The 26,698-nt window shown below is 39.4% G+C and overlaps 1 protein-coding gene across 1 annotated transcript in view; it reads right to left on the reverse strand.

The window, feature by feature from the left end:
- The window catches only part of NAALADL2 (N-acetylated alpha-linked acidic dipeptidase like 2), a 518,050-nt gene that overhangs the window by 236,061 nt on the left and 255,291 nt on the right, over positions 1-26,698 (reverse strand). Inside the window, exon 9 of the mRNA XM_070945913.1 lies at positions 2,348-2,494. Within this exon, the coding sequence (XP_070802014.1) occupies positions 2,348-2,494 (147 nt within the window). The remainder of the gene's footprint in view (positions 1-2,347; positions 2,495-26,698) is intronic.

Genomic DNA, 26,698 nt, shown 5'->3' on the forward strand with positions numbered 1-26,698 from the left:
TGATTGGACACACAAGGAATTTGTCTTTGGTACATATGCTCTCAGTGTACATAACAAGACAAGATACATTCATCAAGAATCATAAGGTACAACACTTAGTGATAGGTCATAGGGTACAAATAAGCAATCAAATCATACTAGGAAACAATCAATATCAATCTAAACCCTAAGGATACAAGCGACAAAGTTATAGTCATGCAGACATAAGTGGGAGGAGATGGGTGACAGGAACGATGAGAAGACTAATAGTAATAATAATGCAGCCTAATGTGAATAGTTTGACAATGTTGAGGGAATTATTTGTTTAGCATAGTGAGGGTGTTCGGGAAAAAACTGTTCTTGTGTCTAATTGTCTTGGTGTGCAGTGCTCTATAGTGTCGTTTTGAGGGTAGGAGTTGAAACAGTTTATGTCCAGGATGTGAAGGGTCTGTAAATATTTTCACAGCCCTCTTTTTGACTCGCAGGTCAAAATGGAAGGCAGGTTGGTAGTAATTTTTTTCTGCAGTTCTAATTATCCTCTGAAGTCTGTGTCTGTCTTGTTGGGCTGCAGAACCAAACCAGACAGTTAGAGAGGTGCAGCTGACGTATGTATGTATGTATGTATGTAGGTATGTATGTATGTATGTATGTATGCATGTCCTGCATATGCAGGATCTAGTTTTGTGTTTTGATTTTTGATCAACCAAGCAAGCATTGATCCATTGGTTGCAACAGGAACTGACCAACCGGCTTGTCATCTGTGCCTGACGTACTTCTAAATAGTCTGTATCAAACAGGAGCCATATTGTTTTTAAGGCAAATTGAATTATTTTTATTTCAGCCCCATTTAGATTTACCCTCTAACCCTAGATTCATTTCAATTCCAGTTGTGGCTAAATGAGATGGGACATTGAGGCATCCTTGATTAGCTTTCACACCTTATTAAAGAAATATAGATGAAATACAGACTTGATCGCCTCTCCTAGTTGCTGAGGAAGCAAGAGAGAGACCAAGGACTGCTGGTAATCCCAACAGATTATTCAGATTATGATCCATGTGATTTCCTCTTTATAAAAAGTCACTTGACCTTGGAAACTCATGCCTCTTATCATTCAACTGGATTATTGCAATGTTCCCTAGGCGGATTTAGTTTGCAGGTGACCTGAAGTTATAGCTAATCTGAAACACAAAGACCAAACATGTGATCAGTGGTGAAATCCAATTTTTTTTTACTACCGGTTCTGTGGGTGTGGCTTGGTGGGTGTGGCAGGGGAAGGATACTGCAAAATCTCCATTCCCACTCCACTCTGGGGCCAGCCAGAGATGGTATTTGCTGGTTCTCCGAACTGCTCAAAATTTCCGCTACCGGTTCTCCAGAACTGGTCTGCTGGATTTCCCCCAGCATGTGATGAGAAAACCTATCTATGTGGAAATATACCTTCAGTATATTAGAGTTATAGCATTGCTCTTTAATCTCTTTCTCCCAACCAGTGGAACAAATTGCCTTAAGAAGTTGTGGGCACCTTATAACTGGAAGCTTTTAAGAAGAGATTGGACAGCCATTTGTGGGAAATTGTATAGGTCTGTGTGAGCAGGGGATTGGGCTGGCTGTCCTAATTTTAATCGCACAGAGTTGCTTATTATTAAAGGTTTTTTTAAAAGTTTGGACTAGGCAAATGCAGATACCGTGAAACTGTTTGCCCTTAGAAATAGAAGAACGGGGGGGGGGGGAAAAAACCCTTGAAAGTTGTTGGCTTCAGGAGAGTAACAGATTGAAGTAGGCTGTTTTAACATGTCATTATCATTATCATCATTATCATGCTGTAATATACTACCCAAAGGACTTAGATATTTAAATATTTCTATATTGCACTTTTTTTCTTTCTATTTAAACTAAACTCTCAATGTCAGTAGCATCCATCTTTTTCTCTTTTACCATCACTTTCCCCACCCCCCCCTCCTCATTTATTTTCCAGGCAGGATGTAATTTGTACATTCACTATCCCTTATGTTTAATTTTAAGGACAACTAGCCATCTTTCAAAGAAAAACAGCAAAGATCCACTTTGCACACCTCGTGTTATTGTGACAATCACAATTACGCTTCAGCCTTAATCCTCCTGCTGCAATTTCCTTGCTATGCAGGAGATAGCAAGCATACATTTTCCTTTTCAATGGAAACATGACATGCACTTGGAGAGGAACCGATGAGACCAAATACAGTGCCAAAAACCTCTTGTTTCCCCTTGTTTTCTCACTAGTCAGCAGCTTTTGACAGCTACCTTCTTAATGTGCAAGAATCTGCAGTATAGAGCAGATTTTGTTTTCCGATTTACCAATCTTAACCTAGTGACATCATTTACAATTACCTCTAACGTGGTTGAATCCTGGTATGAAAACTGCAAAGCCGGGACCCCAAGGTGGTTGATGAAATAATCAGAATCCCCTTGCATTTGAATTGAACTAGCGTTGGATTCCATGCATTTCTCTGGCCCAAGACAGGTGAACTTGTAGATCTGGAACACACAAAATGCAATGCACAAGATTAGGATCAGAAAGTGCAGGTGCAAAAAAGAGAAAAGGGGGAAAAAGAATTAAGGAAAAATGAATGTAAAGCATCCCCCAAGCCAGGATCATCCAACACAGGATGTTCATTGTGGTGCCTAAGCTGCAAAACTGGAAGAAAAGATAAAGTTGGACACCATTAACAGAAATGGAACCAGTTGGTTGAAGTTGCCACTGTGGTCCTGCTCATGAATGTGTCAGTATGTTAAGGAGGAGGAAATATAGAGGAGAAACAGGATATTTGTTACTCAAGGTTGTCCTGGGGACCCTTGATGCTCCCTGATGGTTTTCTTGCATATGTGTCATTGCACCATGGCTAGCACTGATGATGAAGAAAACCAAACAAGCTCAGAGAGCATCAAGGATTCCAGAGATTTAGGAGAATGAATGATAGACAATATAATCTCAAATGCACAATGATATATTAAAATGCATTCATTCATTCATTCACTCATTCATTCACTCACTCATTCATTCATGTGGGAACCACCCCACTCACCAATAAAAACCATTAGGCTTTCCATCACATTAAGTTTATGATTGAAAACTTGCATCTTAAGGAGCCCTGATGGTGCAGTGGTTACAAGGCAATATTGCAGGCTAACTCTGCCCACAGCCAGGAGTCAGATTCTGATGGGACTCAAGGTTGACTCAGCCTTCCATCCTTCCGAGGTCGGTAAAATGAGCACCTAGATTGCTGGGGACAATACACTGATATTGAAAACCATTCAGAAAATGCTGTAAAGGACTGTGGAGTGATTTATAAGTCTAAGCGCTAATGCTATTGCCTTCTGAAAAATTGCCAAGATTTGGCCAGTGTTCCCTAAACCCAGAGGTGGGCTTCAAAAATTTTAGCAAGGGGTTCTCTGCTGGTTGCTGGGTGGGCGTGGCCATGGTGGATGTGGCCTAGTCGGCCTCTTGCACCACAGCGGAGGGTGCGTTTTTTGCCCTCCCCGGGCTCCGGAGGCTTTTTTTGAGCCTCCGGGAGAGCAAGAGCAGCCTGAATTTCTGGTAGACCTGTTTTTCACTCTCCCCAAGCCTCCATACACGCCTGCACTTACCTGCATCCAAAACGGTATGCGTGGGAACTCCTGGGAGGAGTGGGGTGGGAAGGGCCAGCCAGGAGTGGGATTTGGGGGTTCTCCAAACTGCACAGAATCTTAGCTAGAGGTTCTCCTGAACCCCTGCGAACCCCCAGAAGCTCATCTCTACCTAAACCCTTCCTCATGACCCAAGAGAATCCAGCAGCTTTTAATGCACCAGGTCAGATGCTTGGGTGAGTCTGCTCATCATTTATTTATTTATGTTTTTATAACTCAGCTCATTGCTTTTATCAAGTAAGCTAAGATATGATGGGTCAGTTCTGTTTAGCCTATGAGAGAGAAGCCACTCCAAATCAAGCTTTTATACCGTATATTGGTGCCACACTGTTCTGTCTTTGTCCGACCAGAAATATTCATTAAAAATAATTGCAAGGCTCAATTGGGCCCCAAAGGATGACATAGAGCTGCATAAAGTTGTTTAGGAATCAACTTTTTAACTTCTTGGCTTAAGGATGTCCATCCTTTTGGATGCCATTTCAACAGCAGGAAAATAAATTCCTAACACTAAATTATTTGCCTCTGTGTTTTGGAGGCCATTTTCTCTGGCTTTTGCTACTCAATCTTCCAATTACTGTAACACTGCCAGATTTTATCAGGCATATGTATGGCATTTCTGGTAGCTACAACCCATCTTTTAAAGGATGTAGTCAGAGAGAACACTACTACTAGGGGAATTCATTTTAATTAGAAATTGCTGCTTGCAAGTCTCTTCTTGACAGCAATTTGGTCAGCTTTAATTAAAGGCTCTGGTTCTCAGTCTATTCTTCAGTAAACAAGCTTGATGAATGCATTGTGATACAATGGCTATACTACTAATTATGGGTGGCAAAATTTAATGGGTTTATCATGCACCCACTGGCTCAGGGAGGTGCTCTTGTTACTTTTCTTTCTTCCTTCAAAATGAAAGCATAATCCCATTAATCCAAGGATTTATGGGTTTGGCTGATATTGCCAAAACTTTCCTGAATTAATTTTGCTTTTGTTTCCTCTCCTCAATTTCTTTGCATATATTTGAGGTTCTATGAATAGCGGGAGCATGGAAATGATATAGAGTGTTAACGTTTAAGAAATAATTAAGTCAATGATTATTTATAACACGGTGTAAAACAGGTGATTCTACTGTTGTGGCATATCTAGGCTGTCAATCTATGTCTTGTTAGCAAAAATATACCTATTTCTAAATGAGGAGTTGTCATAGATAGTCTTAGTTGTCTTAGATCTAAAACTGAGTTTCCCTTGGAGCAGGGGTGTCAAACTCGATTTCATTGAGGGCTGCATCAGGGTTGTGTTTGACCCAGAGGTAGGTTTCAGCAGGTTCTGACCAGTTTTGGAGAACCAGTAGCGGAAATGTTGATTAGTTCGGGGAACCCGTAGTAAAAATTCTGACTGGTCCCACCCCCAGCTATTCTCTGCCTCCCAAGTCCCAGCTGATTGGGAGGAAATGGGGATTTTACAGTATCCTTCCCTTGGAGTGGGGTGAGAATGGAAATTTTACAGTATCCTTCCCCTGCCACGCCCACCAAGCCATGCCACAGCCACTAAGCCACAGCCACAGAACCGGTAGTAAAAAAATTTGAAACCCACCACTGGTTTGACCTCAGGGGGCTGGGGTGAGCTTGGCCAGCTTGATGTCACTCGTAATCGGGGTGCCTGTGGTGGTCCAAGCACTCTGCAACAAAAATGGGCTCCCGAGCTCTGTTTTCGGATGCGACATCCTCCTGCAACCTCTGCCAGCGGAGCTCAGGCAGGCTGCATGCATGAGCTGGATCTGGCCCATGAAGCTTGAGTTTGACATCCCTGCCTTAGAGGATTAGAAGAGGATTCCATCTACACTATCCCAATTGCTCTCTCTTCCTTTTCCCCCTCACTCTGAAAAAGCAACATCTGCACAATTCTGTTTCATTGCAAAATGAAAAGCACTAGCAGAACATCACACCTCAAGCTCCATCGCTTTGATGCAAGTGTGTGATTTAAAAAAAAAATTAAAAAGATTTTTTTTAAAAAAAAAAAAACCCGCAGGATTTATTTTTCAATTCTGCAAGACCCTTCCAACCCCATCAATTCCAACTTTTGATTAGCAATTCTAATTGCCAATCATCACAGATTGTTTGGGTTGATGGATTAATCAACCAAACCCTAGTTGATTAATCACTGAGAGATCAGTCATGATCATTTGTAGGCAAATTTCAATAGTGGTGTTTTGTAAAGTTCATTCAATGATTATTTTGCAAAGTTTATTTTACTGCAATAAACCTGCAGTCCCAAAGGTGTTTTTTCAAGAAACAACTGGACTTTCTTGTTTTTTCTTTGAAGACATTTCACTTCTCATCCAAGAAGCTTCTTCAGCTCTGACTGGATGGTGGGGAATGGAAGGATTTATACTCCTTGCAGACAGCTGGTCATTTGCATTCTTTTAGTGAGTTGTTGAGTCCACCTGGAGGTTTATCTGTGTGGTCAGTGTCACCTGAGTGGTGCAAATGGGTATGGTGCCTTCTTGGAACTGTTGAAAGGACTGTGTTGTAGACTGGAGATAGATGATCTTGTATCCCTGAATGCAAATGACCCGCTGTCTGCAAGGAGTATAAATCCTTTCATTCCCACCATCCAGTCAGAGCCGAAGATGCTTCTTGGAGAAGTGAAATGTCTTCAGAGAAAAACCAGAAGAACAGATCAGAATCATTTAGTATATGAGTTGTCCCTCCTTTGACTAAAAACAGGATGCATTTTGATGACAACAACAAAACATGAAACCAGTTGGGCGCTACAGAAAACTACTCAGCAGACTAAGCCATGGTTTGTTTTACTGATGGCTCCTTGAATAAACCATAACTGCCCGAACTGGGTCCGGTGTTAATCTTCATGGCTGGAACTCTTCTGTTGACTAGGGCTAGTTTCCAGATGTCCGGTAGGTGGGAGGTATCATTGTGTTTATTCATGTTATGGATGTGTTATGGGACCCAAGATAACACATGACACCACCACCAATCATCCTCACCAGATTCAAACCCAAACCCATCCCATAGATGAAATACAACCACCATCCAGAAGCCAGACCACGGCGGCATCACCAGCTGCTGCACCCCCCTCCGATCCCCACACAAAGCAAACTGACACATGCCATGAACACATGGCAAGACCTCAAACTCGGAGCCAAACCAAAGCCCGGGATGTGGCATCACAGACATTACATTTGATGTAATGTCTCAGGATATTACATCAAAAAACTCAGGATATCACAACACTAGAACTCAGGATGTTAACACACAGCCCATTACCCAGGTCGTTAAAACACAAAAGACTAATGGGCACACATCAAGGACCTCACCCACACAGGATGTTACGAAACATCTGATTAATCTGCAAACAGCAACTCATCAAGATGTAACAACACAGGCAACCAACCCGCTCACAGCAACAAAGCCAGCACCCCACACCTCCTCACCAGTATTTATAGAGAGACCGCAACTCTGATCACGCTTTCCTCGCACAAGCACGAAGCCGAAGACACCAGCCTGAAGATGACGAGTGGGACCTTGTCGAAACGTCGCCAAGATTCTCTCAATCTTACACGGGAAAAGACCCGAATACACCAAAACTTGCATATATATATATATAGTGTATGTATATATATATATATTCCAAAAATGAATTTTCAGGAACCACAGGTATTTAAATTTTTATTATGTAATTATGTAGTACTGAATAGATTTTTTTTTAAAAAAAGTTTAATAGGATCATCCTTCTTGTAAGCAATATTGATGTGTTTGTGATAGTGATAGTGATGCGAACGATCAATATTACTTGTAATGCAATGATTAACCACACAGTTCAACTTTTACTGCATAATGTACTGGAATATAAATAGCCCTGTAAAAAAAAAAAGTTGAGAAATACTGCCCAACTTTGACAACATTACAAAGCAAAGACAGCTTAGCAAATTCCAGTAATGGAGAGATATCCTAGACAGCGGGTTCCTTCTGCATGCTAAGCAACCGTTTATTTAACCATTATGTTTGGCTTGTTTGGGCATACAAAACAGGTTGGCATCTTTTTGTACAGATTTGCATACTGTACAAAAAGAAGACCAGTTGAGCCAACAGCAATGATTGTTATTACAGAAACTGATATTGCTTTCTGAACCGATTGCCTTATTTGCTTAACAGTAGATCTGGCACTCTTTGACCTAAAGCTCTCACAGAAAGGATTCAGGCACTGGTGTAAGGTTTATTTATTTGTTTTGTTTATTCATGGATTATCATGTTTTGCAAACTGAGCCACTGGGGTTTGCAAATCATTTTTTTATGGCCAAGCACAACTTGGGAATCCAACCATTGTGGCTCCTACAGCAAACAATAGTTAAAAACAAATAGCAGCTTACTAAGACATACCCCCTATTCCTCCACAGCACTTCTACCCTTCAACATCTTATGCAGTGATGGGATCCTACCGGTTTAACAACCGGTTCGCTTCGCGTGCACTTCACGTGCGTGCTTTGCAGAAAATTGAACTTCCGCATTGCTGAGAGAAAGGAAAACAGCTGAGGAGTGGCAATCTATTCTGCCACCCTGATCAGCTGGGTTTCGGAAGCAGAAATATAGGTAAGTATAATGCAGGGGCGGGCGGGCGGGCGGGCGGGCAGGCCCTCTTCAAAGAAAGAGAAAAACGGTTCGCTCATGGCTGAAAGTCAGAGCAAATGGTTCTCCCGAACCAGTCCAAACTGGTCCAAACCGGTAGAATACTCCACTGATCTCATGAAACAGTAAGAGGTTGATTCTACTCAATATATTCCTAATTTGTTGCTACTGGCAAGGAAAAGCCATGGTTTCAATTCCATCTTCCACACGACTATACAGTAGTGGCCAAAACTGTGGAAACCTTTTGGGAAAAGTGTATTTTCTAAAACTAGCTAATAACACCACTTTTTTTTGGAGTAGTACCATAAAATTATATATCAATGGAAAGATAATTTAATCAAGAATGTAATGCAATAACTTTTATGAAGGATTTGCTATTAGAATAGCAGTTACAGTATAAAGAAGAAAAGTGAAAGACATAGAAAAAACGAGATATACAAAAAATTATCATGTCAGTTAATACTTAGTTGGGTAACCTTTAGCATGAATTATGGCCTTACAATGTCTTCCCATGGAGTGAACCAAGTCTTTTAGTTCTGCAGCTGTTATAATTTGAAACCAAGATTGAATGATTGCTTCTATTAACTGGGTTTTATTGCTGGGTCTCTTCTGAGTAACAAGTTTCTTTAGTTGGCTCTATACATTTTCAATTGGGTTAAGGCCTGCGCTATTCCCAGGCGATTCCAGCAGTGGAATATGATTATCTTGAAACTCAAAAAAAAAAAAAAAAAAAAAAAAAAAAGTGGTATTAGCCATCAAACCTCAAAAATACACTTTTCCCAAAAGGTTTCCACAATTTTGGCCACTACTGTTCTGTCACCTTCATTGTCAGTCCAGGCTTTACAGAAGGCAAACCATCTCTAGAAGATGTTCTCTTCTTCAGATTCCCTAGAATTAAAGGAGCTTCCAGGGCATCAAAGGAGTAATTCAACATGTCTGGAGAACACCAGATTGCAAAAGACCGTCAAGAGCATTATTGCAATATTAACAAATGAACGTTGTGCCTCTCAATACTCCTTACCAAGTTGGAAGTCGAAATAGAGTTAATTTACCATAGCAGAAGGTTGTCTTAGCTTGTATTACTCATATTACAGATGGGAAATGCTTGAGAAGTAGAAAAGTGGCTGCCAAGCTGTCTAGTCCTTCGAGTGGTTGTTACAGCTGCCCTACAAACAGATCTGGCTTTCTGGAGCTATTATCTGTATTCCTGAGTATTTCAGATGCATTAATATCTGTGTTGAAAATTCCTACCATCTTGGTTGGTATGAATTGCAGGATGGAAACTATGATTGGAAATAGCATTAAACTTAAGCGAGCAGCAACACTGGCTTGGTGATGTTTGCTTATTTATTCAATTTTGATAGCCACTCATTTCACATATCGTGACAATGACTGGCTCACAATTGTTAAAACAGCACCAAAGAACAATATGAAAATTGCAAATAAAAACAGCCAAAAAAAAGTATATAGCCATGCTTAGAACCAAGTTAAAAACCAATGAATATAATCATTCGCAAAGGCACAATCCATAACTTTCAATGCAAACATTGAAGAGAGCTTGTAGGTGGCCAGATTCCCCCAAGAAGGATGGCAAAACCATATCTTCAGAGCCTTCAAAACAGCTGTAAAGTCATGTCCAATCTAATCCTCAGAGGTATGATATTCAAAAGGGTGAACATCATGACAAAGGCTCTCTCCCATTTATACAATGCCTCTTCCATTGAACCTTCTGGATCTAAGGGATAAAACTAGGAAGAAGCAGTTTCTCCAACAACCCACTGCCATGTCATATAACGCTTTATAGATCAAGTGAGGTACTAATACCAATCTATAAAGCCCTAGTAAGACCACACCTAGAGTACTGCATCCAGTTTTGGTCACCACACTATAAAAAAGATGTTGAGACTCTAGAAAAAGTGCAGAGAAAATAGCAACCAGGATGATTAGAGGACTGGAGACTAAAAATATGAAGAGCAGGTACAGGAACTGGGCATGGCTAGTCTAGTGAAGAGAAGGACCAGGGGAGACATGATAGCAGTGTTCCAATATTTGAGGGGCTGCCACAGAGAGGAAGAGGTCAAATTATTTTTTAAAGCACCTGCAGGCCAGACAAGGAATAATGGATGGAAACTGATCAATGACAGATTCAACCTGGAAATAAGGAGACATTTTCTGACACTGAGAACAATCAACCAATGGAACAGAAGTTGCCTTCGGAAGTTGTGGGAGCTTCATCACTTGAGACTTTCAAGAAGAGATTGGACTGCCATTTGTCAGAAATGGTGTAGGGTCTCCTGCTTGGGTGGGGGGTTGGACTAGATGACCTACAAGGTCCCTTCCAACTCATTATTAGCACATTAAATGGCATCCAGAACCATACCAGTAACCAAAGTAGCTCAAAGAGTAGAGATATTATATGCACTAATCAAGGAACACACATAACTGCCCATGCAAACTGCAATAGTTTTGGTACATATTTGCTGCATTACCATGTGTTCAGTACTTGAAATGCAAAGAAGCAGGAGATATGAATACAGTATGCTGTTAATTCCCTTCTTCTAGAAACTAGGTTTGATTGTCATCAATCAATCAATACACACCTAACTTTATTTAATGAACATGTGGCTATCCTATGGTTAATGTATTTCACACTATTGTGAATTTATGCAGCCTAGGCTAAGAGAGATTTTACATGTAAAACTGATAACTGTGGCATACAATAGAAAGCTTAGTGTATAAGTGAAGGGAATGAAATTATTACAGCAAGTCTCAGGTTTTCTGAGTCAATGGGGAAGCCTGATTCACTTAACAACCGGGATACTAACTTATCAACTGTAGTAATTCACTTAACAACTGTGGCAAGAAAGGTTGTAAAATGGGGAAGAACTCACTTAACACATGTCTCACTTAACAACAGAAATTTTGAGCTCAATTGTGGTCATGCAGGACTGCCTGTAGATTGGTCTCTGGTCCTTCTACCCGTACCAGTCAGTGTTTTCACTTTGGACCACAAGACGTAGAACAAATGTGCACATCAAAGCATTTGTGCTGAGCTTTTTCACAAGCCTAATCTGGAATGGCTGCAGAAGCAGGCATCAAACCAAATGATAATCCATGGCTCTGCCAAGCTTTCAGTAAACTGAAATACCACACGAGGCTGCCAAACTCTGACTGCTCAGCAAATCCATCACAAACTAACTGATATCTTAAAGAAATTAGAAAAGCCTAAGAATGAAGCCAAAAGGATGTTTAGTGGTTAATGTAGCCAGAGACAAAAGAAAGTTTAATGCTGCAAAGATATGTATACCATTGAAAGGTGGAATGTCAGAACTATGAATCAAGGCAAACTTAATGTTGGTAGGACCAAAATGTCAAGGCTGAACATTGACATTCTAGGAACCAGCAAATTGAAATGGACTGGAATTGCTTAGTACATATTTGAGAAACGACCAATCCTCTTTTGCAGACAAGAAAATCATAAAAGAAATGGAGAAGCAATCATTTTTAATAAAAGTCTACGATCAGATACAACACAAATGAGTGATAAATGACCCCAGTTCCCTAATTCCAATCATTATTGCAGTGATATATGTCTATTATCTAACCACAGATAAATACAAAATAGAAGTCAGATAAAACATGCTGGAAACTGGAATGCTAAAATGAGAAATAAAATAGCATCCTGAATAAAAGGAAATGTTGGTTTTAGTGTACAAAATAAATTAGGAAACAGACAAATAGAGTTATACTGAGAAATCTATCAAAAGTACCAAAAGAGGAATGCAGATGAAAAATCTGTAATACAGATGACTATACATCCATCATTAAATGGACAGTTCCAAAATCAGCTTGACTATAAACTCCGCCAGTAAAGATGGAGAAACTCTATTTAGTTAACAAAAATAATGTTGGGTGATTACTGCTGATCAGATTATGAATGCCTTACAAAATTATAACTCATAATTGCTATACTGAAGAAAAACAAATACAGCTGTCAGTTGACATATCAACAAAATATGATCTTAGACATACGCCAGATGATTATGTGGTGAAAGTAAAATACGTTTATTTCATTAGATTTTATCAATAAATTTGCTAAGAAGTCTGAACTGTAATTCATGACATCATTAAAAATTAAGCAAAGAAAAAAAAATATCCCAAATGCAAAAAAACACAAGAAAGCTGAAATTTCTGTCTAGTGATACTTAGAAATTATTTGAAGAACCGGAGAAGCAAGAAGAAAGGCAACAGAGCAGGTAAAAAGGTCGGCAAGAGTAAGAAAAGAAGGAAATACCTCTAAATATGCAATGCAAATATTTATTTATAAAAATTACAAAGATCAAAGGAACCTTTTGATGTGAAGAGAGGCAAAAGAAGAAACAAAGAAGGCAAAGGTCCACTGGAAAAAAAAGGAGCTAAAAAGAAGAGATGTGCAAATATTTGAAAGAACTATACAAAAAAAAAAAATCCGAAATCAATAATACACCACAAAGTTGCATCATGGAACAAGTCGGAATGTGCCGTTAAATATACCCTAAAATATTGCAATTGCAGAAGTTAATGAAATGCCATGATAAGATGATGTAGTTGAAAGTGGTATTGTAAGCAGCTCTGGAAAAACAGTGCTGACAAGAGACTGGAAAAGATAAATTTATATTCCAATAAAAAAAAGATAAACAATGCTCAAAGAACTAAAGAATAACACTTATTCTGCAAGCTAACACATTTATGTGAACAAGCTAGACCTGGATGAGGCAAAAGTCCAGGAAAGATCAGGTGTACGACACGTGTCCATGGCCAACTCACCACAGCCAACTTGCTCTGGCCAACTGGCCTGACCAACTTGCCACAGTCAATTCACCAAGGGACAACTCTCTGCAGCCAACTTGACACAGGCCAACTCACTGCGGGACAATTCAATGCTGTTTTAATTGTTTCATTCAGTTACGTTTATTATTGGTGACCACATTTTCATCAAGATTATTATAACTTTTGTATTTCTGAATTTTATTTTATTTTATTTTATTTTATTTTATTTTATTTTATTTTATTTTATTTTATTTTATTTTATTTTATTTTATTTTATTTTATTTTATTTATTTATTGGTTCGATTTATATGCCGCCCTTTTCTGGAGACTCAGGGTGGCTTACAATGCATTAAGCAATAGCCTTCATACTTTTGTATATACCTGCTTAGTAGGGCTTCCCCCCCCCCCCGCCCAGTGGTGTTCTTTTTTATACGAAGTCAGCTTATTGCCCCCACAAACCGGGTCCACATTTTACCTACCTCGAAAAGATGGAAGGCTGAGTCAACCTTGAGCCTGGTGAGATTTGAACTTGCAGTAATTGCAGGCAGCTGGTGTTACTTAACAGTGCTTTAGTCTGCTGCACCACCAAGGCTTTTTATTATTATTATTGGCCACAGTTCCATTGAAACTGTAACTTTTGTATTTGTTGAATTGTCCTCTGGCAAGTTGGCCTATGGCAAGTTGGCCATGATGAGTTGGCCATGGTCAACTCACAAGAACATATGGGTTAAACAAGAACATATGGATTGAATAATGAGAAATGCAAGGTACCTTAAAACAGACACTTGTTTTTCATTTTTATTGTATTTTATTTATTGTGTTTATTTTACTGACTGTAATAACAGCTCAGATCATGTAGCATAGTCTTTTTAAAATATGTGTGTGCTAGGCCATCTCACCTGCCTGAGGAAGAAATTGTATGATGGTCCCAGTTAGACTGGAGTATAGATTCAAAAATGTGGAAGTTGTGCCCTAAGGTTGCATACTATCACTTCATTTTTTAAAGTTGGATGCACCATATATAATGATAAAAGCTGGATTAAAAGGAATAGGAATTATAAATAAAATTAAAATTGTTAGAAGAAAGATAAAGCATATCTTCTTATATGCTGATAATACTACTTTGATGGCTGAAAGTGAGAAAGCTTTAAATAATCTCTTGCTAAATATGAAAAAAATACCCAATACCCAGCCTGCTACTCAGAATTTTTAAATTTCTGTTAAGATTATGTCAGCAGGCAATGGCAATCCAATACAATAGGCACAGAAGAAGTTAAAAGAGTAACAGGTTCTCTCTTTCTGATGCAAAACTTTCCATGGATCATGACCGTAGCCATGAAATAAAGAGATGGAACCTCCTTGGGAGAAAGACTGTAAAAGTTCCAAATAAAATATCAAACAGTAGAATCAAGTTGACAAAAATGGCTCTCATTACTAAGTTTGCTAAGAAAATCCACCTTGCTAGTTTCACCTGCGCTGGAGTAGATGGTTAGTTGACATTCTCTTTGTTGTTTGAGCATGACAATTTTATATCACTCTGTGAAGAGTACCCCAAAATTTCAGGTACAGACTGGAAATAAATTATTTGTATAGAAAAAGAGGAGGAAGAGGAGGAGGAATTCTACCGGTTTGGACAGTTTGGGCGAACTGGTAGCTCCGATGATCAGCTGGGAGCGAACCGGTTTGCTCCGACGATCAGATGGGCCCACCCACCCGCCCCTGCGCTTTACTGAGCTATACTTTCTCAGCTGATTCGCAGAGCGGATTGCTGCACCTCAGCTGTGTTACTTCCCAGCAGTAAGGCAGAAGGTAAGTTTTTGTAAAACTGTGCACGTGTGCACAGCAATACAATAATCCCTGTATCTATGACACTCTCTTTAGAATTATACACTTTTTCTACAGTTTGATCTGTCTTTTATCTTTTATTCGTTTCTGTTTTCTGTTTCTAAACTGTCAAAGTCTTGGCTTTTTCTTCATCTTTTCAGCTTGTTGGCTCCTGGCTGCATCTTTTAACATTTTTCCTCTCCTAAATCTTGGTTCCATGTGAGGAAAATGGCTTGAAGGACTTTTCCCTCATGCCAGTCTGAAGAGGGAAGAGAAAAACACCTCATTTTTTAGTTAGCATGCGATCACCAAACCAGTTGTTAAACTGGCAGGATCCCACCACTGGAAAGAGGAGGAGGAAGAAGAAGAGGAGAAGGAGGAGGAGAAGGAGGAGAAGAAGGAAAAAGAGCAGAAGGAGGAGGAGGAGGAGAAAGAATAAAGGAGAACTTTCTTTGAGGATAGATGAAACTTTTATTAAAATATAGCTGAGCAGAGGGAACGCCATCCTGAAAGCAGTGAAAGAAGCGGTTGAATGGAGAGATCAAGGGGATACTGCAGAATTATAGTTCTGTACCATCTGAATTATTGCATGGATTTGCCTTCGTACATGTTTAACAGCAAAAATCATAAATTCCAACCCGCTGGCATTTTCTCCCAAACATCACATCCAATAAGGAACTTCTTATCTCTCTCAACAGTCTGCTGCACCAGATAATTACAGCGCTGTAATATTTATGAAGCCTGCCTTTCAGCCAAAGCACTTAGCAAGGCTTAATTGAGATTCATAATGCCCTTGCAGAGTCAGTGCTAGGATTTAACATGTGAGAACATATGACATGAAAAAAACCCATCCTTTTATGGGGCACTGAGTGAGTTTTTGTTGCTGCCTTTATCGATTTGCCTACCTTGCAAGAGTAGCCAACATTTTTGTGTTTTCAAACGAGCTGAATGGATTGATTGGTGTGATTTAAAGGACCATTTCTAAGGAGAAGCAGCATGCAGTGAAGTCATCACACATTAAGGTTGTCATTTGCAACACAAGTCTCTGTTATCTGGTTGATTTCTCAGATAAACCAAGAACACCTTGTAGCAGTAGTGAAATCCAAATTTTTTTTACAACTGTGTGGGCGTGGCTTGGTGGGCGTGGTGTGGCTTGGTGGGTGTGGCAGGGGAAGGATACTGCAACATCTCCATTCCCTCCCCACTCCTGGGGGAAGGATATTGCAAAATCTCCATTCCCACCCCACTCTGGGACAGCCAGAGGTGGTATTTGCCAGTTCTCCAAACTGCTCAAAATTTCCGCTACCGGTTTTCCAGAACCTGTCAGAACCTGCTGGATTTCACCCCTGCCTTGTACCAAAAGATGTTTTATCTTGGATGGTTCTTTGGGTTTTTGTATCTCCTTTCAAGAGTTGGGGAAGTGACTTTTCTTTTACAAAAAAAATCCGAAAAGAATTTCAAAGGAGAAAAACGCACCTCCACCAACAGTAGCAGGGCAAACTACTATATCTACAAACAGGGAGCAGACCCCATACTAATACTGATGATATTACCTAGTTCAGTGATGGCAAACCTATGGCATGTGTGCCTCTCTGGGACACGCGAGCCGTCACCTCAGCTCAGCTCCGCCACGCATGTGCATGTGCCTCCCACAGGCCAGCTGGTTTTCAAGTCTCTGCTGCGCATGTGGGGGGGCGCATGTGCATGTGGGGGGTAGGCATATGTGTGTGGGGGCACATGCAGGGGCCCACCAGTGCATGCGCGTGTGGGCAGGGCACATGCACAGGGGCTGCATGAGCATTGCATTTTGAAGGTTTGGACACACACTTTAAGCACTCGGTCCGGAAAAGGTTAGCCATCACTGACGTAGTTGGATAGTGAAATGTCAGCCAGAAAGTACTCAAGCTCAAACAGCACCAAGGATTCCATAATTCAACCCTGAGCTACATGTATTATTTTTTATTGCAATTATATTCTATGAAAGTCAACTCCAATATATTCTCATTTCTTTCCATTCTATATCTTTAATATATTGATAAATTGCTGATCTCTATATTCTGTTGTCTTAATCCCTGTATTGTCACTCTCTTTAGATTTATACACTTTTTCTACAAGTTTGATCTGTCTTTTATCTTTTATTCGTTTCTGTTTTCTGTTTCTAAACTGTCAAAGTCTTGGCTTTTTCTTCACCTTTTCAGCTTGTTGGCTCCTGGCTGCATCTTTTAACGTTTTTCCTCTCCTAAATCTTGGTTCCATGTGAGGAAAATGGCTTGAAGGACTTTTCCCTCATGCCAGTCTGAAGAGGGAAGAGAAAAACACCTCATTTTTTCAGTTATCTTTGCTTCTTTTTTCTCTGGATGCCTCTTTCTCAGCAGGGCTCCCTATCTTTTAGTTTGCTTATTTACTTTGACTCCTGGGTTTTGGCTCTTTTATTCATGCAGAGGTCCCAGAAACCATCTTGTGTTCCATTCTCATACCCTTCTGTCTGAGGGAAGGACAAGAAGCAATGAGTGGAAATTAAGGAGAGAAGCAACCTAGAACTAAGGAGAAATTTCCTGACAGTTTAGAATAGAATAGAATAGAATAGAATAGAATAGAATAGAATAGAATAGAATAGAATAGAATAGAATAGAATAGAATAGAATAGAATTTTTATTAGCCAAGTGTGATTGGACACACAAGGAATTTGTCTTAGTGCATAAGATCTCAGTGTACATAAAAGATATGTTCATCAAGAATCATAAGGTACAATACTTAATGATAGTCATGGGGTACAAATAAGCAATCAGGAAACAATATCAATATAAATCGTAAGGATACAAGCAACAAAATTACAGTCATACAGTCATAAGTGGAAGGAGATGGGTGGTGGGAATGATGAGAAGATTAATTGTAGTTCAGATTTAGTAACTAGTTTGACAGTGTTGAGGGAATTTTTGTTTAGCAGAGTGATGGAATTCGGGAAAAACTGTTCTTGTGTCTAGTTGTTCTGGTGTGCAGTGCTCTATAACATCGTTTTGACGGTAGGAGTTGAAACAATTTATGTCCAGGATGTGAGGGGTCTGTAAATATTTTCACAGCCCTCTTTTTGACTCATGCAGTATACAGGTTCTCAGTGGAAGGCAGGTTGGTAGCAATTGTTTTTAGAACAATTAATCAGTGGAAGAACTTGCCTCCAGAAGTTGTGAATGCTCCAACACTGGAAGTTTTTAAGAAGATATTGGACAACCATTTGGCTGAAGTGGTGTAGGGTTTCCTGCCTGAGCAGGGGGTTGGACTAGAAGACCTCCAAGGTCCCTTCCAACTGTTCTGCTTCATCATTAAGATCTTTCCAATCAGCCTCCATGTTTCCAGGGTCTTTCTCCCAGCTTGGAACTGAACCAGATGGATATTTCTTCCCACACCAGTATTCCTTTGCCTGAGTAGCCAATGCTGAGAATTCTGGGAGTTGAAGCTCACATGTCTGAAGGGTTGCAAGGTTGGAAGTGCATTTTCTGGAGTCCAAATGGATTGTGTTTGTTAGGGCTAATGGGAATTGTGGTCCAATAATCAGTAACAAACCAGATGAGGAAAGGCCTTAAAGTTCTGATCCTATAAGAGGCTCAGTGGTAAGATAAGAATTCATTATTTCTCTGCTGACCAAAAAATTGGCCTAAGAAGTTGACTGGAGTATCACATATTAACTCAACACAATTTGAGTGTATATTGTCAGATACACCTAATTCATACACCCTTACAGAGATGCTAATTTTCTCTCTATTTCCCACAAAATTTCTACTCTCTGACATCTGCTACAAAGGCTTCTGAACATGCAAATTGGCAAGAAAAAAAAACCCATGCATCTTAAAAATGATAATGATAAAAATAATAATCCAAATCAAATAGGATTAATGCAGTGTCTAAAATCTAAGTAGATAATAAAAGCAATCATTTTAAAATAAAGCCATACCAGGAAAGCCACAAGTCATTCCATCCTGTTTCTCTTTCTTTCTCTCTGCCTCTGGAGTATAGTCCCTTAAAGGTCACAATCTCTCTACTTCAGCTTCTTCTTAATATCATTCAATCCCCCCTTTTAAAAGGTCACAAATAGGATCTTCAAGAAAAAATATCTTCCTTTTTCAGCAATGCAGACAAATGAAGAAACAGAGGAGTGGAAAAAAGATAATGGAATTCATTCTGCCCCCAGGACTCTTCCATTCAAACCTAACATCGTGGGAAAGAAGTTAGTTTTAGTGCTTGACATAATTTGGAAACCAGCATCTACAGTACATCTAGGAAGATTTTCAATCATTCAGGTCATAGTTGTCCCTGTTCACGTCAGAGTGTATTCATGAACTCGATTAGGGCATAGCAACAGGCCAGCCAATGAGCGCTGTTTGGTAACTGAAACATAGTATTTGTTGTATGGGTCTATAAGAAACAGTTTGGAGCCTGGGTGTGGCTTAACTGTTCTGTATATAAGCTTGAGGGCACTAGCTTCTCCCTTCTTTCCCCTCCATTTTGCTCTTCTCCATTTTGCCTTTTCCATTTTGTGCTGTACATTTTCTTATGTAGTTGAATCCTGCAGAATTATTTAATTGTGTCTGATTGTGTGTGCTGCACAAACACTTCAGAAGTTCAGAAGGCCACTGGACTTTCTTGGGTTTTGTTTTTTTTCCTTGAAAATGTTTCACTTCTCATCCAAGTTCTCATCCAACTTCTTCAGTTCTGGCTGAATGGTGGGGAATACAAGGAATAATGTTCTTTGAGGTCATCTGATTATTAGCACTCTGAAGGTTGGTTGTCAACACTTTGAGAGTCATTGAGGCCACTTGGGGTTTATCTGTACCCTCACAATCATCTGAATCAGAGTGCAAATGGGTATGGAATCTTCTTGGTACTGCTGAAAGGATTGTTGAGTCCACTCCACTGGTGGTATTCAGCCGGTTCTATCTGGTTTGGGCGAATCAGTAGTGGCGGCGGGAGGCTCTGCCCACCCAGATGTAATCTTGCCCCGTTTTTGACGCTCTGCACATGCGCGCATAATCACAGTTGTGAACCGGTAGCGAAGGTAACTGAATACCACCCCTGGCCCCACACTAATGTTCTGAAGAAACAATCATGAACAGAATGAAACAGGATATGAATCTTGCTAACTCCCAGTGAATTACCGCATTCTGCCTTAGGATCTGGGGTTTGGCCAAATCCAGTGAACGAGTTACCAGATTTCCATTTTTATATTTGCAAGAAGTGTCCTTTAAGTATGGTCACTGATATCACACCCCCTATTCTTCTTGCTATATTTTATGCTACTGTAAGCTTATTGAAAAAAAGTTATCTGAAGAATGAGGTGCCTGAAGTGATAATATCCCCAAAGTCTGCAGTTAATGAGGCATAATCTCTTACTTGAGTTAAATTAATCCATTTGAAACATTAAACTCCATACTTCCTTCTATGCAGTTGCATAGATTCTTGGTGTCATTCAAATTCAATTTATGGGGGGGAACCTTTTTAAAAAATTTAATCTAAATGCTTCAGGGTTTGCCAGCTGTCCATAACCCCTGGTAATCTGAAGTAGCTTGCTTTGTTAATTCTTCTGAAATTAGTTAAATTTTTATGGTTCAGGTTTAGCAGCAAAATAACAACAGCCCCCAGAACCATATGACTCTAAGGAAGAAATGGAGAGAATCTGGAGGCAATGTAACTGAGATAAAAGGTTAAGGTAAAGGTTCCCCTGCACATGCATGCTATTCGTTTCTGACTATAGGGGCGGTGCTCATCTCTGTTTCTAAGCCGAAGAGCCAGCGCTGTCCAAAGACGTCTCCGTGGTCATGTGGCTGGCATGACTAAACGCATGGCGCACGGAGCGCTGTTACCTTCTCACCAAAGGTGGTCCCTGTTTTTCTACTTGCATTTTTTACGTGATTTAGAACTGCTAGGTTGGCAGAAGCTGGGACAAGTAACGGGAGCTCACTCTGTTACACAGCGCTAGGGATTTGAACTGCTAAACTGCTGACCTTCTGATTGACAAGCTCAGCATCTTAGCAACTGAGCATCCCTGAGATATGACTATGCAAAAGTGTGATACTATGGATTGTCATGCAAAGACAAGATTATTATTTCATTAAACTCATGGGGCAAGTATCATCTAAGTCCACAAAAGAGAAGCTTATTCTGCCATCAGGACAAAAAAGGATATCCTGTTTGCTGATTAGTTTGATACAACATACTCCCAACGAAATAATAGGGAAAACACTATAAGCTGGGCAATTCTTTTTAAGAATGTTTTATTGATGCACTAAAAAAAATTCCTTTGGAAAGTTGTTTATTCACAGATTATGTACCGTGGTCATTCTCAGAATACTCTTCATTATTTTTATCAGTAGGATCTTGGTCAGGCTCAAATATATATTTCACAAACTAATATGAATGGTAGAACTTTATACTCTGCAGGATATTTTTGTTTGGTCATTTTATTGTTTTATGGCTATAGTTTCTAGTTAGTGGTTTTTATTGCTGTTGAGAATTGTTTAACATGGGTGGCCATGCAAAACTTTTAAATAAATAAATAAATAATAATGCCAAATGTTTTAAAAATAAAAATTTAAAAAGTCCTATTCTAGGACAGTTATAGGATAAAAATACAAGAATAGGATAAAAATATGATAATAGGCTATGATTTGTTTGACACCCGAAATGGACTTAATTGTATAGAAATGTAGAGAATTGTATAGAATTGTATATCGTATAGTTATGGATGGAATTCACCCAATGTTTGATTCATGAAATGTGTAAACACTGCACCTTGGATCAAGATTGTGATTGTACATTGTCTTTTTAAAATTGGAAAATTCAATAAAGTATTTAAAAAAAAAAATTAAAAAGTCAGGTGAGACAGATAGTTTTATTGGTACTCATTGACTTCATATGGCTACTACATATTAAACCTAGGAGTTTAAAACAAATCCAAAAGGACATTGTGCCCTAAGTGCTTAAAGCCACTCTCTGAGGGAAATGGGGAGTTAAAAAATCTGAAATATAAATAAGTAAGTAAGTAAGTAAGTAAGTAAGTAAGTAAGTAAGTAAGTAAGGAAGGAAGGAAGGAAGGAAGGAAGGAATATTTCTTAGATTTTTCAGGTTGACTAATTTCAAGTATTCAAGGCAGTTTACAAGGCAAGTTAAAAACTATAACATAACAATAAAGGCATAAAATAGCAAACTTTTGTCCAAAGAATACAAAAAGGAAAATAGTATTAGCGTCTTATGGTATTCATAAAATCTGACAGCCGAGGTTCTCCTGAAAATGTCAGAAGTTTTTCAGCCTTCTTGAAGGATGGCAAGCTCCACGTGGATCCTTGAAGGAATGCTATATTAGTGGATCAATAACACTGTTCAATGTCTCAAGCTAATTTCAAATTCCCACAAAATTGCATCTCCGACTTCTAACAATAAGTCTGCAGAAGAAGGAGTGGCAGAACCTGGGCCAGAGTTAAAGAAGGGATCAGCCTAGAATTCCTATGTTGTCACAAGTGAACTAATTCTCACCCCCCGCCACTTGAAATCCATTGACCCTTATCTAATTGCAAGCAGGTGCTGACCATTAGTTGAGAAGATTCCTATACATCAGCTGTATAGTAATAAATCCGTTTAATTGGACCTTCACATATGGATCTGGTCTTTCCGGCATGACAAAATGTACTGATTAGGAAGAAAAAGATTAGAGAAAAGAAGATGATAAAAAAGAGTAATTCTACTTTTCTTCCTTCGTTGCTTTTTCTTTTTTTCTTTTACTCTGATCTCCGTATGCAACTCTAAATAAATTATCCCAGAGAAGGTAGCCCTCAATAAAAAGAGCTTTCCATCACCTCAAAAAATATGTGCAGTTCCGTGTTAATAAAATAAAATGAGCAAACTAACCAAGGAAACATGGTATCACTGCAGGAAATGGGAACTTTGGAAAATTAAAATGCAAATGATCTGCACACTATAGGGATAAAAGTTTAAGAGACACAGTGAAAAGAAAGGTATTAGGTGCAAATATAGAAAAAAAAAAACCCAAACTAACAGCAACAGACACAGTCACCAATTTTAGTAGTGACAATGAAAATATTGAATTATTGAGTAGTTTCTCCTCTTTGGAATCAACTTTTAACAACAAAGGAAGAAATATGCCATAGACTATCACATGGTAGAAATGAAGACATTGGAAAAAAAATATTCAGATGCTGTGATGTGTCTGTATCTACAAAGATCGGAGTGGTACAGATAATGGCTTTTCCTATGAAGCTATAGAAATGAAAATTATAAGCAGGATAGAAAGTGTATTTATGCTTTTGAACTTTGAGGTTGTATAGAAGTCTTGAGATTACAATGGAGAACCAAGACAAAAAAAAAGAATTGGATAATTGAACTAATTAACCCAGAGTTCCCTCACTTAAAGTTACAGGCTGAAATTAACACATTATGCAAACTCCTAGCACTCTGGAGTAGTTTACAATGCTGGGGAAGGCATAAAGAAATTTAAAAAAAGAGGAGAACAAGCAGCAGGGTAGATGAACTTAATTTAAGCAGCAATGGGAACACCATTGGAAGATTTGAAGGTCCAGTTTGGGGAGAAAATATCCTGGAGGGGAGGGAAAAACAACCAAACAATACCAGTTTGTGGGGGCAATAAGCTGACTTTGTATAAAATATACAAAAGAATGAAGGCTATTGCTTAATGCATTGTAAGCCGCCCTGAGTCTCCGGAGAAGGGCGGCATGTAAATCAAATTAAAAAAACAAAAAACAAAAACTTGATGGTATATAATCATGATCTCGTTCAGTTTTTCATTCTTTTTCAACAATAAACTTATTTCATTCTTTTTTTGTGTTATTGCAATATGTAATAAAATGCAATGCACACAATCAGCAAATTGTGTGATTGTAGGGCGCATCCAGTGATGGGTTTCAATTTTTTTTTCCTACTGGTTCTGTGGGTGTGGCTTAGTGGGTGTGGCATGGTTTGGTGGGCATGGCTTGGTGGGCATGGCAGGGGAAGGATACTGTAAAATCTCCATTTCCACCCCACTCCAGGAGAAGGATACTGCAAAATACCCATTTCCTCCCAATCAGCTGGGACTTGGAGGCAGAGAATAGATGGGGACAGGGCCAGTCAGAATTTTTACTTCCGGTTCTCCAAACTACTCAAAATTTCCACTACCGGTTCTCCAGAACTGGTCAGAACCTGCTGAAACCCATCTCTGGGCACATCACAGATTAGATGAAATCAGTCTTTAAAACATTAATCCACTTTAAAAAAAGCAGTCTATGTGTGCTCCTTGATTTATATATTTATCTGCTGCCTTTCAGAACAAAAGTTGTCCCAGAATTATAAGACAAAAACGCAGACAAAGCAAAATAATTAAAAACTCAATAGAGTAAGAACAGAGTCGATTACCCCTCAACATTTTCAATCCATATGTATTATGAATTATTCTAATGCTAATATTGGCTGGAATACTCACATGTCTACTAGAATCCATTCTTAGAACACAATGGTATAGATTTATTTTTCTGACGTGAGCTCAAAACGATAGTTTTCATCTATAAAATCTAAAATGTATCGAAGCCAGTTTTATTGTAAGATGCCTAGAGTCGTTTCACAGAGTGAGAGATTGGCGGCATATGAATTTAATAAATAAAAATGTAAGTCGCATTGTGTCGAAAATCTCCTATTCTTATATGAGCCCAAATAAATCTGAAACTTTCAAAAAAGTATATGGGCAGGTGGACCTATCCGTCATTGTTATTCCTAGGCTACTACTATACCACTGCTTTCATTAGTATGCTGCTTGCTATACTCTGCCTGTTTGTCAATGGCACTGCTAACATAGGTAGAGCATCAGCTGTGGGTTCCACATATTCTTACTACTGGTTCACACCCCCCCTGCGTGCGCCTTCCGTACATGCACCCAGCTCAAAAATGTGGCTAAATAGGATGGTATTATGTCCGGGCAGGTGCAGTCACTGCTACCGGTTCGCCCAAACTGGTACGAACCGGCTGAATACCACCTGTGTAGAGCATGCAATCTAAATATAGAGCCAAATGGAGCTCTAAGGCTAGATGCAAGTATTTCCTGGCACTGCTTTTTAAAATATATTTCTTATATATGATGCAATCTATAAATAGTCAGGTTCCTATTATCCTGAGATACACCACAGGAGGTGCCATTCTCATTATGATGGAAGCACTTTTGAGTTTCCATGTGTTGGCACTAGCTCTATCCATCATCACCAGCACTGACCAACCCAAAGATATTTAGAACATTTCAAAGAGTAGGGTTGATGCACAGGGATGGCTCAGCTCAAATAGGAAGTATTGATATACTCCTTCCTCGCAGGAAATATTTAATAGTTAGACTAGATGGGAGGAGTCTACAATCCAATAGTTTACCACAAGTGGGTAAGTTCTGAGGGGTCCTTGGTGCTTCCTGGGCTTGGTTGTTTTCTTGCAGATGTTTCATTATCTAAGTAGGTAACATCATCGGTGTTAGAAAGGAATGGGGTTTGAGAGCAAACACTACTACCCACTAGCACTGATGATATTTCCTACTTGAGTAATGAACTGTCTGCAAGGAAATAACTAAGCTCGGAGAATACCAAGGACCTCACAGTTCAACCCTGAGCTACAAATATTCTCTTCTAGGAGTAAGCTCCAGGTCAAACTATACACAGATGTGTATAACATGAGGCATGATTATTTCTCTCTAATGAAAGTGAAACCCAAAGTCCACATATTCTAATGTAGTGTTCAGCAAACTCCTTTCAATAATTCAAACTGTGCCAAAAGAGGGGGGGATTGTGTTTTCTGTTCCAGGTGGCCCCTCTGTACTTTCTTCAAGTTCAACAGAACCACTACAGGTATCCAATCAATCAATCAATCAATCAATCAATCAATCAATCAGAATAGAGCTAGAAGGGACCTTGGAGGTCTTCTAGTCCAACCCCAAATTCAAGCAGGAGACCCTATACCATTTCAGACAGGTATCTGTCCAGTCTTTCCTTAAAAACCTCCAGTGGGGAAGCACCTATGACTTCTGAAAGCAAGCTGTTCCATTGTTCTCACTATTAGGAAGTTTCTCCTTAATTCCAGGTTGCTTCTCTCCTTGACTACTTTCCATCCATTGTTTCTTGTTCTGCCCTCTAGTGCTTTGGAAAATAAATTGACCCCCTCTTCTTTGTGGGAGACCCACCAAAACTCAATAATAAATTAAGAGTTGTTAACCTAATCTTGCGAAGTTTCTTCTCCGGTAATATTGTACTGCAAACTAGGGCATTGCTAGACCTATTCTCGAATACAACTCATCTGTCTGGAACCCACACTGCATATCGGACATTAATACAATTGAGAGAGTCCAGAGATATTTCATGAGAAAAATCCTCCACTCCTCTGCTCACAACAGAATACCTTATCCCACCAGGCTTGAAATTTTGGGTTTAGACAACTTAGAACTATGCCGCCTTTGGTCTGACCTAAACATAGTGCACAAAATTACCTGCTACAATGTCCTACCTGTCAATGACTACTTCAGCTTCAACCACAACAAAACCTGGTCTACCCCAGCATGTGGGAGGGAGCATACTGCATCCCTTTCGCCTTTCAGCTCCAATCCAGGAGCCCTCAAGCAGTCGCATTCACAACAAACCATTTTATACCAAATGTATATTTCGCTGATAAAGAAATAAAGGGAGACTAGTATAGATCTATTTCAAGCTATTTAGCTCTCATCAGCTAGCCATACTTGGATTCAAACTTGGACTGCCTG

Source organism: Pituophis catenifer, unplaced genomic scaffold (assembly GCF_029215685.1).
Source record: "Pituophis catenifer annectens isolate HBS135680 unplaced genomic scaffold, rPitCat1.0.hap2 SCAF_6, whole genome shotgun sequence".
NCBI classification, from domain to species: domain Eukaryota; kingdom Metazoa; phylum Chordata; class Lepidosauria; order Squamata; family Colubridae; genus Pituophis; species Pituophis catenifer.